General features: G+C 46.5%; 1 protein-coding gene across 1 annotated transcript; it reads left to right on the top strand.

The window, feature by feature from the left end:
* The first annotated feature begins 6,237 nt into the window (after positions 1-6,237).
* On the top strand, positions 6,238-7,105 carry LOC144766841 (zinc finger protein 706). The gene has a single exon (XM_078650561.1). The coding sequence runs from the start codon at positions 6,372-6,374 to the stop codon at positions 6,600-6,602; it is 231 nt and encodes a 76-aa protein (XP_078506687.1). The 5' UTR covers positions 6,238-6,371; the 3' UTR covers positions 6,603-7,105.
* Positions 7,106-15,172: the final 8,067 nt, after the last annotated feature.

Here is a 15,172-nt window from a genome sequence, read left to right as displayed (position 1 = left end):
AGCCCCGGAGAGCCAGAAGAGACCAGCGCGCCAAACCTGGTGAGTGCAGCGAAGGGGAGGGGGCGTCGGGGCACATTGCCGGTGCCGCCCCTCCCCTCCAACACTCCGTCTGTTGTGCTAGAGGCCCGTGGGCCCCCGCTGATGTCAAGTCCCCCGAGAGGGACTCTGCCTACCATGGCCTGATGAGCCTGCGAGGCTCGGGCCCCGCAACGCCAGGGTCGAGCCAGAGAGGCTCGAGTGGCCGTCACTGTTCTGTCCAGAGCCCGAGAGGCTCCACCGATGTCCTTGTCCTCCCGAGCTGGCGAGGCTCGTCAACCACAGCATTTCTCTCGAGCCCTGAGAGGCTCCCCCCCCGGGGTACATTGTCCGAGCCTGCAAGGCTCAGCCCCAACACCTTTATCCTTGAGCCCGAGGAGGCTCCAACGGGGCCAGTTGTTTCCTGAGCCCAGAGAGGCTCCCCCATTTGGCGCGCATTCCTCCTGAGCCTGCGAGGCTCGACCCCTGTCCCTCTGTTCCGAGTCTGCGAGGCTCCAACGTGTTGCCCTCAGCCTCTACAGCTGCCCAGCACTTCGTGGGCAGCTGCTACGTGTAGGTTTGCGCTGACTACCTACAGCCTGTTCTGACATTGAGACTTTGGGCGTTCTAGCCCCAGAAAGGCCAGTTGGCCTGGTGGAAGTTCTTGGCTAATGTCCCTGTGATTCCTGAAGAGTTGTTGTGTGTTGCGCCTCCAAAGGTGCCTCTGATATGTTATGTGCCTTGTCATTCCTTCCCTCCTAAATATCCTAGGTCTCATGCATGTGGCTTCTGGTTAGAGTGAGTTCTACTGCTAGTTCTATTAAGCTCCAGGTTGTCATGTGTTCTAATGCTAGCTCCTGGTTGTTATGTGTTCTAGTACTAGTTCTAGGAAGCTCCCAGATGTTATGTGTCCTAAATGCCAGTCCCATCATGTGCATAGTCCTTACAGTGGTCCCCAGACCCTGTCCTGTATATACTCCCTTGTAAATCCTGCCCGTGCCCCTGGCACCTTGTAAATTGTGTATTTATCCCTCAGTCTGTCTGTCAATACAAAGTCTATTTTTCATATATATCTTGTGTGGAGTTCCTTTTGTGGGGGGGCCCGGAAGGTTGTTGCTGGGGGTGCGTGCGCAAATGCTTTACACATGACCTCCGAGATAGGCCTGACTGCTCGTGCCAAGCTACCAAGGGGGTGAGCAGGGGTTGTCTTGGCGGGTGACTTCCCGACCCTAACTGGAAGTGGTGATTTCTGTCTGGCCTTGGTGCAAGCCTCGGCCAGCCAGGGATGCCATTTCTAACAATATTGTACCATGCGCGGCGGTGGGACGACCCAGTGGAGGTTTATCTTTATGGGTAAAGATCACCGCTGGTGGAAACACTAAAACTGTGGATACACATGATGAAAATTTCCAGGCTATCATCTATTTAGGAAGAATTAGGTTATGTTTAATTAATTTTTATAATAACGATTTTTCATCCCAACCCAATAATAATTTTATACGGTTGTTTGATTTTATAGATAAAATTGTGGATGGACAAACCTATGGCAAAATTGACGGGATCTTACTGGGAGGCAATTTTGATGCCCACATCCACAAGGGTAATTCTAACTTAGTCGCCCCTTTTAGGCTGGTGCGACCTTGTAAAAGAGGGGAGGAATTGCTTAATCACATAGCTACCCATGACTTAGTCAATGTTATGGAGATAGCCAGCCGCACCACGGGCGAAGGACCCTTGGCTACATACACAGGGCGTGGCAGTTCTTCCACCATTGACTATGTTTTCGTTTCCTCTCTACTTGTGGACTGTTTATTAAAGGCAGACGTCCCCAGTACTACATATAGTGATCACAACCCAATCCTGATGATTTTTAACTCTATTAAAAGACCGGACAAGCGTCAGGAAATGGGGGCAACAAACCTAACGGCATCAACTGATGAACTCAGTGTTATTTGGAAGGGGATTGATAATAAGGGGCTTTTATCACGCATTTTGAATAAGCACCCCCAATTGATCGATAGTTGTTTATCTATCGATGTCCTGGGCCCAGAAATTATAGAGGCATTCAGACGTCTGTGCGTGGCTTTTAAAGAGGAGATTTCCAAACCAGTCAAACGCACCAACAAAGATCCCAGGTGGTTTGACAGCACCTGCTCGAAAGCAAATCGAGAACTAAGGGAGGCCCTCTCAGCAAAACCTCGAGACCAGCCCCTAGTAAGATTACTAAGAGCATGTTACAAACAGGCCACAAAAAGCCGGACGGAAGAAATTCTGAAGGATAAGTGGGACTCTCTCGCCCGCACAGCCACCCTAAAAGATCTTGCCGGGTTTTGGGGCGAGGTCAAATCTCTGAAGGTCCTTAGGATCAAACATTACCCCCATTAACTGCAATATATCAAGCAAAACGTGGGAAGATCCTTTCTCACGTATTTATGCAGCTCCCTGTGCATCAGTTGACACTTATCCAGTTATGGCTCTTAATTTTTGATAACGGAGGTGGAAGTTGCCATAAATCAGAGTGCAGGCAATAAGGCACCTGGTCCTGATGGGCTATCCATTGACCAAATTAAATCAGAGCCTGAATTCTGGTCTCCCCTGTTGTGTAATGTCTTTAATAACCTGACTGACTCCCCCACCCCGGATACCTGGTCCAATAGCATCATTGTCCCTATTTTTAAGAAGGGTGACAGACTTAACCCCAGTTGCTATCGTCCTATATCTTTAATTGACAATACTTTGAAGATTTTAGGCAGAGTCATCTTTAATAAGATCAGGGCCTGGGGTGAGGAGAATAGGATTTTACACCCTTGTCAGTTAGGCTTCAGAAGCAACGTGGGGACTGTGGAGCAATGTCTGAACTTAAGCCTAATAATGGGCAAATACAATACAGCCAAAAAAGCCCCCCTGTATTTAGGTTTTATGGACTTAAGTTCAGCATTCGATTTTGTTAATCGCTCCAAACTATGGGTGGCCCTTTTGAATTATGGGTTAGACAAAGCGCTTGTATATTTTCTTGCCCACTTGCACAGTGACTTAAAAGCCCGTGTTAGAGTAAATAGTGAAGGGGAGGTCTCAGAGGACATTTTAATTGGTAGGTGGGTCAGACAAGGTTGTGTCTTGGCCCCCCTGCTTTTTATCTTGTATATAAATGAACTAAGCAGTTCATTGTCCAAGTTAACTAGTGATGTACCTAGTATTAACGGTACTCTACTCCCCTACCTTTTATACGCAGATGATGCAGTCCTTATGGGTCGCACCCCGAAAGCACTGCGCACTTTAATAACTGGCTTGGTTTCTTATATGGCGGACCTTGGGCTAAGTACCAATTTTAATAAATCATATATAATGTCGTGTGGGCCTAAAAGATATAACATCCAGCGCATCGTTTCTGGGAACGATGCCCTAAAAAGCACTTGCACTTTTCCTTATCTAGGCTTAATGTTTTCCAACACATGTTCCTGGCAGCCCCATGTGGTTCATGGGAGGAACAAACTGGGTAAGGCAATTAATTCCATAATCAGCCTTCAGCAACCCAAACGTGCTGAGGTAGTAAGCCCGCTACTGCAGATCTATAGAACTCAATGCCTACCAACGGCAACTTATGGTGCAGAGGTATGGGGGTACTCTAATAGCGCCAACATTCAGATTGAAGAGAATAGATTTTGCAGGAAGATTTTGGGGGCTTCTATCTCAGCACCAACTTACATTTGTCATAGGGAGCTGAATCTTTTTTGTGGAGGATTTCATCAGGTCAAGACCAGCATTATTCTGGCTAAAAATATGGCGGAACCCGGCCGCTTGTTTGACCCAAGAAATAATCCTAGATTGCCTACAGTGCGACAGGGCACATGACATACCTTGGCTTAGGGCAGTAAAAAGCAGTTTATCAAGTGTGGGTATGGGGCACTTATTCTCTTCCTGTCAAGCCACTGAACAAGTGCAACATAAATTAGTAAGAGGGGCGTTGTATAATCTATACCAGAAAGAGCGAGAAATATCTGAGAAAAATAAACCTGCCATCATAAGATATATTCCCCTCCTGGTACAGGGTAGCAGGCCTAACAACATGCCGCAGAGATACCTGACAAAAAACTTGGGGAGGTGGAATAGACGCTTGCTCTCTCGTCTTAGGGATGGTAGTATCAGATTCTCCTTATCATTTCCACTGGGTTTTAATAAAAACGTAGAAACTTTGCAATGTCCCTGTAACCGTGGTTGTAAGCAATCTTTGTTGCAATCTTTGTTGCATTTTTTGTTCTTTTGTGGTTATTATGCTAGATATACATAAACATAAGAGGAGTACCATCAGACACTGTTTAAAGAACACAGTCTGAGTGGGATGACTACAAAAAGAAGAGAGTCCTTCTTTTATTTAAAAACCCCTCACTCACCAACCTAGTTGGTGACATGCTTCATCATCGGGGTCCACCCTGATAGCCGAGTGCCATCAGGGTGTGCTGCGACACACAGCACACCCTGATGGCACTCGGCTATCAGGGTGGACCCCGATGATGAAGCATGTCACCAACTAGGTTGGTGAGTGAGGGGTTTTTAAATAAAAGAAGGACTCTCTTCTTTTTGTAGTCATCCCACTCAGACTGTGTTCTTTAAACAGTGTCTGATGGTACTCCTCTTATGTTTATGTATATTTTGGACCTAGGGGACCAGGAGTACACTCCGTTCGCCCTTGCGAACTGATCCCTTACTCTCTCTTTGTTTAATTATATTATGCTAGATATACAAAACTTTATCTAATTCCATATTTTAAAGAACATGCCATGATGGATTTTAATCTAGCATTCAAGGAAATATTACTTTTGAATTGTGACGAAATAATTTTTAGAATAAGTTGCTTTCTCCTATCAGCTACACGCTCCCGTACAACTATGAATATGCCTTGAAAACTGAATTATTTGCATATTAGAGTGGTTCGCACTTGTGTTAAAATATCTCTTTGCAGCTTGCACTTTACAGCTGTCCGTAAGCATATCTGCAATATTTTGCATACAGTCGATCACTGTTTATAATGTTTAGATTTTATATATAGCCCATCAATTTACACCATTGTCTACAATTATTGAGTGCCAGCCCAGTTATATAGTGATGTATTTGTAACGCTGTGATCGACGGTCCCTATTACATTTATTTGCCAGTAGCCGTCTCACAAATTAACTGTATATTTTTAAACTGTTTTTAATCATTTATTATGTGGATTGTGTGATAACTTTGCACTTTTATGGATGTTTTTATATATCCGAATAAAGATCGTTTGACTTGACTTGACTTGAGTCTGCCTAGTCGATATGGGGTTCGGTGTGTACGGTATGGCGGCTGAGGAGTAAACATATTAGCACACAGGCTGGCCGTATTTAAGCCATTTGCATTGCGCGCCAAATTAGGACTAGGAGAACTGACAGCGATGATGTCCTTATGGCGTTCAGGCAGTGCTACCTACTGTAAGAATGTAAAAAACTGACTAAATAAGAAGCAGCTCAAAGACTCACTCAGTCGGGTGTATTGATGGATACGGAGAGAGGACTATTAAAGAGATTCAAGCTATTAAAGACGGGCTAAGTGGGAGGCAAATAAAGAGCTGGATAAATCCGATGTTTCTCTAGATAAGGAAAGTGGACTGTAGGTGAAAATACGGGCAGTTCCCCTGCTGGTAGCGCAAAGGGTAAAGATACATCTGTGTAGATATAAAAAACACACAAACAGATTAATGACAAAAATAATAAATAAATTGCCGCCTAAGGCCAGGATGACAGGTGCAATTTTTATAGTTGAGCTGAAGGTTTCTAATGGTAGTTCCAGTAATGTTTGACTTTATAATAGAGGGCAGAGATAGGAATGTGTGTGAAAGATGAAATTTCCTATAACTATCATATGGTCATTTCATGTCATATATACTAGTAAAAAGAGGACCAAAAAGGTAGTTTAAACAGGAAAGAAAAAAAGTGGTTCTGTGGGGTCCCAGCAATTCTACACCTCCTAGACTAAGTCTAGTCGCGTGTCGTGGTTTTTATAACACTTATTTAGCATATGGTTCAGTCTCCCCCTGGAGCACACTGTGTATTGTGCCACTTACGTTTGATTCTTTGCAACTGTATTATTTGATTTGTGTTCTAGCCTCGTGTAGAGAATACTAGAGAGTGTTATAGATAATAAATACATATTTTTAAACTACTGTGTGGTTTCCCTTTCATTTAACCAATGCTATACGGTTGCGCGGCTGGGAGCCCCCGGAGGGTGGTTGCTGTGCTCTGCGCTCTCTTCCTGCTCTGCCCAGGCGGCCCGCGCCCCAGGACCAGACTCCACGTTTTTACCGTAACGCTTGGTGGTCGCCACTCGCCGATATGGCTCGTGGACACCAGAAGTTTCAGTCTCAGCAGAAGAATGCCAAAAAACAAGCTGAACAAAAGAAGAAACAAGGACATGATCAGAAGGCAGCTGCCAAAGTTGCATTAGTGTATTCCTGTGCTATTTGTAGGACGCAAATGCCAGATCCTAAAACTTTCAAACAACACTTTGAAAGCAAACATCCTAAAGTCCCACTCCCTCCAGAACTGGTTGATGTTGAAGCATAAACCGTTCACAGCTTATCACCCGTTAGGGTATCCAGATGCTGTGCTGAGGTTCTCAGTCGAAAAGCCAGGTCTTGAGTCTCTTCCTGAAGTCTACCAATGAGGGGGCTGCTCGAAGGTGGAGCGGAAGGGCGTTCCAGGATTTGGCGGCAAAGTGGAAGGAGGATTGACTTCTGGTCCGGCAACGGCGGATGCGCGGTGTCTGTGCGAGTGTGAGGTGACTCATTCCACCTTCTGACTGTTGTGCTGTTTTGGACTTTACGTGATGGACATAGTAGAGCAAGAACATTTTGATGAACTATGAAAGCGCTTAACAAACTTCCAATTTTTTATGCTGTGCCATCATTGCGCTTTATACAAAGACATTCCTCTTTAAATGTTCAATTGCGTCCTGATTTGGATATCTTTAAATGAAAATGTCAGGAAAAATGGGAATGTTTGAAAGTTGTAATTATATGGACATATTGTGTAAATTCATTTAATAAAAGTAGTGCTTTAATTTAAAATTTTATACGGTTACATTCTGGTAAAACAAGGTGCTTAACATTCCTTCAAGACTTAGCCTGAAGGCTGCTCTCCATAGCTACCACTCGGATAGCTTTTAATGAAGGTTATCTTTGACCTAATTACCATAAGGGTTGTTTAGACTGGTACAAGGTGCCCACTTGAATTAATGAACGACACACAATTGATGGACGGAATGCAGAATAAATCATTAGTTTCATAGTATCATTCTCATCGATTCAATGGTCCCAGAAAACAAACTTTTCCTTAAGATGGTTTCATCCATGTACTATGCTCTAGTTTCCAATCCTTTTTTATATTTTCCCCCAAACACAAAGCAGTTTTTGTCCACCCACCACTTATTTCTATATTTTGTGGCTTGGTATGTTGCTATCAACACGTGTTTCGCGTGAAACGCTTTAATCAGGAACACCACATTCTTAGACCCCACATGAAGTCCAGGTTACCAACAGCCAAGAAATGTAATCCCCCAAAATCTTCATGATATAAATTATTATCTGGTCAACGGTCCAATTTCCAAAGGAGGATCTAGATCAGATCCAAAAGTGCTGTTATCTGTTATACTGTGAAGTGCTCTTGGAGGAGGAAGGACTGCTGGTCTCGTTGCTTTATAAACACCCTTAAAGCACCAAAGTCGGATTTTTCTTGCATCCGAATCAGTGTGTTCCATAATCCCATCAAACAAATGTTTGGGCTATCTCCTGCCTGAAATTGCCACTGCTTCAATAGAAGCCAACGGGGTGGAGAAGTATTCTCAAGATTATTTTTCTAGAAATCTCCTTCTTTCCTCTTGTAAAATGTTGGCATGTATGATTATATACAAAACCTCTTGCTACTATATAAAGCAATATGCTACCTTGGTGCCACCTCAAAGGTTTTTACTGGCATGGAGAGTATTTGAATGTCCTGGTCGGAACACAAGCTTGGAAAATCACCCAAAACTGTTATTTTGTCATTTTATCAGTATATAATTTAATCAGTAAATTTAGTAAGCAACCACCATAAAATGCGTTCTCAAGCTGGCCTTATGATTGACTGATATTTTAGGTAGGTACAGAGATACCGTGTCAAATAACAAATACAGAGGATATCATATATTATAGTACTTACCTTTGCAAATTAAAACAGGGAAGGTGGTAACTGTACTTGGTAGGTTTGGTTCGCGTTATTTAGGGCAGTGCGACTGGTGCGGCGCACTGGTGACCTGTGGAAGGGGCGCTGAACTTAGGGGAGATCGCTGTGTTTAGTAATAACTTATGATTGGGATGATTAGGGTCACTTTAGCCTGGTGGTAGTGAGAGACTCTGAGGAGGCAGTCATGCGGTGTGGGGGCACCAAAAATGATTGAAATATCACTGCCAACAGAGGGACGACGTGGTTTTGCTTGATTTCTGGCCAAGTGGTTCTGTTCCTGCCTTACTCCCACTCCTCGCGGCCCTCGCTGCGCGGGAGCCGCTCGAGGCTACCAACACCGGGGACTCCCTGACAGCAAGAGGAGCCGCCTGAAGACACTTTCGCCCCTGCGGGACTGCGAGGTCCAGCGGGCGTTGCGCCTGCAGATTCGCCGCAGCTGGTCCTCTTCCCGCCCCCCTCCCGCCTGGATCAAAAGAACTGAGGGCTGGGCGTTTAGTGTATCACTGCCAACAGAGGGACGACGTGGTTTTGCTTGATTTCTGGCCAAGTGGTTCTGTTCCTGCCTTACTACCACTCCTCGCAGCCCCCGCTGCGCGGGAGCCGCTCGAGGCTACCAACACCGGGGGACTCCCTGACAGCAAGAGGAGCCGCCTGAAGACACTTTCGCCCCTGCGGGACTGCGAGGACCAGCGGGCGTTGCGCCTGCAGATTCGCCGCAGCTGGTCCTCTTCCCGCCCCCCTCCCGCCTGGATCAAAAGAACTGAGGGCTGGGCGTTTAGTGTATCACTGCCAACAGAGGGACGACATGGTTTTGCTTGATTTCTGGCCAAGTGGTTCTGTTCCTGCCTTACTCCCACTCCTCGCGGCCCCCGCTGCGCGGGAGCCGCTCGAGGCTACCAATACCGGGGGACTCCCTGACAGCAAGAGGAGCCGCTGAAGACAATTTCGCCCCTGCGGGACTGCGAGGGCCAGCGGGCGTTGCGCCTACCAGATTCGCCGCAGCTGGTCCTCTTCCCGCCCCCCTCCCGCCTGGATCAAAAGAACTGAGGGCTGGGCGTTTAGTGTATCACTGCCAACAGAGGGACGACGTGGTTTTGCTTGATTTCTGGCCAAGTGGTTCTGTTCCTGCCTTACTCCCACTCCTCGCGGCCCCCGCTGCGCGGGAGCCGCTCGAGGCTACCAACACCGGGGGACTCCCTGACAGCAAGAGGAGCCGCCTGAAGACACTTTCGCCCCTGCGGGACTGCGAGGACCAGCGGGCGTTGCGCCTGCAGATTCGTCGCAGCTGGTCCTCTTCCCGCCCCCCTCCCGTTATACCCAGACAGTGTCTGACGCGCGCGCGGGGCAAAGCGCGGAGCGAAGCCCGGGCAAAGGGCGGGCCATTTGAGGTCGTTCGAGGACCGGAGAGACCGGGACCGGGCCACTCCCCCTGGTCGGATCCGTTCTATCGTCCCACTTGCTTGTAACAGATCTGGACCACCAAGACGCAGGGATGTGTACCAGGGAAACAAGGAGCAAATCTGCACAGGTTGTGGTTGGAGCCGCTAAAGGTCCCATCGACAACTACTTTGTTAAAGCTGGTTCACTCCTGATAGATGAAATCACTGTTCTCGAAAGGCGCATCTCCCAAGAAATTGAGTGGGTGAGGAGATCATCATTGGGCCCAATGGCTCTGGCTAAGACTCCTGAAGGAAGGCCAGAACTTAACAACATCAACCAGGAGGGCTCAGAGATAAATCAGTTAGTTACCATCCCAGACCTCACTATGGAGGACTTCAATGATCTTAAGGATATGAGCCTTATGACTCTACCAACAGCGCAAATACCATCTGTCCCACTCCCAAACTCTAGCAAGGACATGGCCACACCTACCATCAGTGAGAACCCCTCTGATCTCTCAAGGGGAGAAAGGGAGGGAGCCGTCCAAAAAAGGAAGAAAGGGGGAAAAACCAAAGGCGGTAGCAAGGTAAAAACATCTAAACTCGACCCTGTCAAGGGCTCTGCTAGCTCTGGTGGAAATACTCTGGGCCAATTATCCAAGAATGCTACGGAGCCACAACCAATAGTTACTCTTCCTGCAGATATACCCTCTCACTCCAATATCTCTATAGAATCTTTCAACGAGGATATCACACTTGCAGATATAGGTATGTTGTTGAGATCACTCCTAAGCCCACTAGAAGCTCGGCTGATAAAGATCGAAGCCAGACTGGTGAATATTGAAAAATCCACAATCCAGTTGGCAGACAGTCTTAAAACAGAAATTAAGGGAGTCAAAGGGGGTTTAGATCAAATGTCCAAAAAGAGCACAGACCCCATAACTGTAATGAAGAAATCTGGGCTACTCACTCCTCTAAATACACAACACAAACCTAGCCAAAATAACACTCTCCAACCACCCGTTATTCCGAATAAAGTCCCACCACCCATACAAACTCAGGCACCGAAACCCCCACCACCAAACACATCCACAAAGCCCATAGAAAAGCCCAATCCTTCGGATAAAACAAAGTGTGACACAAGACCTCCAGACAATATGCAAAATAATTCTCGTAACACTAAATCTGTGAATCTACCACCCGAGGCGTCCCCCTACACAGTGATCCTGGTGGGCGCACCCGAATTATCCCCCACTGCCATAGAGACAACTGCTTCACTCAAGAACAAAGTCATTAACTGGTTGTCTCTATACAGACCTCTCCCGCAAGGTACAACTAGCGATGTTCTCATGGTGAGACGTGTCGCTTGGGTGGGAAATCGGAAAAAGACAACTAGAGGTGACTGCATTGTGGTCAGTTTTAGGGAACCCAGGACAGCCTCATACATCTGTAGCTGGCCCCCTGACGACCAAGGCAACCTCGTCCAGGCTCTCCCCCTCTCATCCTTCTACCCATCAAGCATGTACATAACAGAAGATCCAAGATGGAGTTATTGGGAGATTGGGAGAGTACTAATGTAGGCAGGCTCACTATCAGAGGAGTATGCTGCCCGAGTACTTACCAACCTATGGTGATGATGAAGGGTGGGAGTATAGCACTAAGAGGAGGGGTGGATGGGGTGGAAGATTGAGAGGAGTTCCAGGGCCACACAGAATGCATCACCCCGCCTACCTTTCAACCTCTAACAGATACAGCAGCCTTGAAATGGTTGACTGACTATCCTATTTCAAAGCTAGGGCCAACGACCACCTTCATCTAACAGACCATATAGAGAATAGATCCGCCCTTTGGGATCAAACCCAATCTCCAATTGAACAAACAATTGTTCCCAACGTACATGGCCACGCCCAAGTCCCCGGAAACCCTATACCAGAGGCAGTGGGCAATGTTAGTAATATAGGGGCTACACAGGGTGAACTGTCACAAAACATAATGGTAAACCCAAATCCTGCCACCACAGAATACAACCTCTCCAGTATTGAGTTACCATCTTTAAGATCTGCCGCACTTAACATGATTTCATGGAACATAGCTGGCCTTGGTAACAAAATGGAATGCCCGGAGTGGTCGTCGTTTATTAGCTCAAAAAGTATCTGTCTCTTCCAAGAAACCTGGGCAAGAGGGGAGTATTTCTGCCCGGGCTTCGCAGTGTTCTCAAAAAAAGCCAAATGGGGGGGAAGGGGACGTCCGTCAGGAGGGCTGATAACCATGATCGCATCTCACTTGGGCTGCAAGGCTAGGTGTTTAGCCGTTGACTCTGAGGATATATTACCTGTCCTGCTAGAATGGCCAAACCTCGCTAAGTTGATGGTTATAAATGTGTGTTCGAGACCGGTCGCTATATCATGTGAATCGAATACCATTGATGAACTTTCGGCTTTTCTGAGCGAAATCCAAAGGGACCTCCCCCACGTGGTCGCAGGGGATTTCAATTCACATTTTGAGCCACTTCCTGGCCTCTTAGATGGACCCTCCCTAGAGGAGGACTCAAGATGGCTGATACCAGCCACAGTGGCACCCCCACCAAGAGCCTGGACTCGCCTTGCTCTTCAGATAACTGCACTGACCCTCAACCACGGTCTAAGAGCATGTAATGGGCGTACAAAATCAGACAACCCAAGTAAACACACTTTTAATAAATTAGGGAGTGAATCCAGACTTGACTACGTCCTAGTCCAATTGCCATATTGGTCACGAATCATCGACTTTAGGGTATTGGATAGAGAGGACAGTGACCATAATGCCCTCGAACTCGAATATGCCATGCCAGGTGTCGAGGACACGGGACTGGACAAAGAGAATGTAACCACAGGATTACTCCTGGAGAATAATAGGAGGAGAGTGAGGTGGGGGAAATTGGCCACAAGTGACGTTAAGCTACCTAGGCTTTATGCCAGAATTACTCCAGTGCTTGAAAAAGCATTTGCTCATGCAAATGAATTAGATAATGGGGAAAATAGAGATCAATTGTGGCAAATCCACGAAGATCTAATAAATACCCTGGAGTCAGACCTATTTTCTAAAAGAGCAGGAAAAATTAAGGGGACACACAAAAAGTCCTGGTATAATGCCACATGCCGGGACTCAAAGCGAGAGCTCCTACTCGCAATTAAAGCGCGGGGATGTCGGGAGTTGATACAAGCCAAAAGACGGGCCTATAAGATACTGCTGGCAAACGCTAAGGCCGAATGGGACCACAAATACTGGGAGGACCTTTCTGGTGCACTAGCAGTTAAAGATCCTTGTAAATTTTGGCGGCTGGTCAATCATGGGTCAGAGGATCTCCCTTCAGCAATTGAACCCAACATAGCCCCTGGCATATGGCAGGAGCATTACCAATCCTTATATGCAATGGATGATGCGTTCCAGAGCACCCCCCATAGCTCCACTCCGTGTGACCAGGAAAAGAAGTCCGCGCTGCAATTACGGGGTTGGCAGGAGGAAAAGCACCAGGGATGGACGGGGTCCCAGGAGATCTCTTTAAGCAGGAACCAGGGATTTGGGCCCCGTACCTCCTGCTGATATTTAATGCGGTTCTCAAGGGAATGGAGGTCCCCGATACTTGGCTGGGTGCAGAGGTGGTCCCAATATTTAACAAGCATTTACAATGCAATGGTTTCGCCTTTGAAAAAGTTAGAGCTATTGGCATTGTAAATGACAAATTTTTTATTTATGTGTTGGTTTTGAAAACAGATAAATAAATGGCATTGTCATTTACATTGCCATTAGCTGCCAACCACAATGACACGCTCAGCCCATTCCAACTCCTTAAGGATCCTCAGCAGAGGCCTGGCTTCCCTTATGCCAACTCCAAAAGTTCACTTCATCCTTTTTTGATGCCAAGTCACGCTCAACAAATGCCACGGTGTCATGATGCCAGCACCAGAGTCACCTTCATCACATACCAGCCGCCTTTGCAAAAGTTAGAGCTATTGGCATTGTAAATTACAACATTTTTATTTGTGTGTTTGGTTTGAAAACAGATAAATAAATGGCATTGTCATTTACAATGCCAATAGCTTAATCTCTTGCAAATGCGAGATCTATTGCATTTGCACCCACACACACACACAGAGCCACACACAGAGACACATACACACACACAGAGCCACAGACACGCACACACACACACACACACACACACTGAATAGTTAATACCTTTTCACAGATACATACTGTGGTACTGTAAACCGGGAGCATTGACATACCCAATAGGTCTCGCCTTTGGGACCTTATAAGTGTTTAGCCATGCAAAGGTTGATGTTGTTGCACCAGGGATATTGTGCTGCTTAACTAAATACTTATAAGGCCCCAAAGGCGAGACCTATTGGCTATGCCAATGCTTTTTTTTAAAGTCACAACTGCAACCTAACAAAACCTAATCCCCTCTAGTAATCCCCACCAACCACCTATGTGAACATACACACCAGTCCCCACTAATGATCACACCTAACTCCTATTCATTTAATCCATCACAAGGAAATTGGAGTAAATGAAAGGGCCAGTTTTCTTAAGAACACAGATTCATCCCAAAAGTAAAATTCAACTGAATTAGCTACTACTCATGGGTTCTGGAGCAGCTTGCTGTGTGGCCTAGGGTGCTTCAATGCCTAATCAGGGGTAGTAAGCGGCACATAAGTGTAATTACAATGCATTAATTTCTTAAATGCATTTATTTATGTACAGATAACATTACTTGATTAAATTGCAATAAAATATCCTTTGAAATGTCACACACATGCACAATGAAAACGCAAATGACATTAGCAACCATAAACGTATGTAGCTATGCTAACTGGCTGACCATTAGTTGTTGGAGGCTCACACGGACAGAGCAGGTCTCCCTGCATCACATCTATTACATTAGACCACACATCGGCCCTGGTGGCTGACCTGTGTATGGGGCTGTGTTCTGGGGCCACAGGTTTGCATGCTGCCATCGCCAGGTGTGACATGACTGTGCTGTCACCCACTTAGTTGCAAGTGGGTTGCCCCACCAACCTGCAGCTAAGAGGGTAATTGCATATTCCTCGCATCCACGGTTCATCCGCTGGTGCTTTTGGTACCGCCTGTTGTATGTTGGACAGCTCACTGGTCTGTGATGGTCCAGAGCTGTGCCAGACTGTAGCGACTTTCCTCTTTGAGAGGGCGGTAGAGATGGGTAACATGGGTGGGGCAATGGCACAGAGGAAGTTAACCATGAGTTGTCTAGGAGGCAGAGAAAAGTGTACATGCAAAGGCATGACCCATCTGAGTCAGATCAATAAATATTTCATCCAATTGGAGGTGGCTTAAGTGGGTGTGGGCGGGCCAGCACTGCAGCTCTGTCTCGCCCCCTCAGGAGCGGAAAATGTAATGATCATGTGATATGAAAGTGATGTGACAGGCTGGACTCAGAAAAAGGATATTAAAATGATGACTGCTTCAGTGTCCTATTGGAATAAAGTGTGTTAGTGCCCAAGAAAGAATGCAGTG

This window comes from Lissotriton helveticus, chromosome 7, assembly GCF_964261635.1.
Source record: "Lissotriton helveticus chromosome 7, aLisHel1.1, whole genome shotgun sequence".
In the NCBI taxonomy this organism is placed as follows: Eukaryota; Metazoa; Chordata; class Amphibia; order Caudata; family Salamandridae; genus Lissotriton; species Lissotriton helveticus.
The sequence above is the reverse complement of the archived record's forward strand: the minus strand, read 5'-3'. Positions and strand labels throughout refer to the sequence as shown.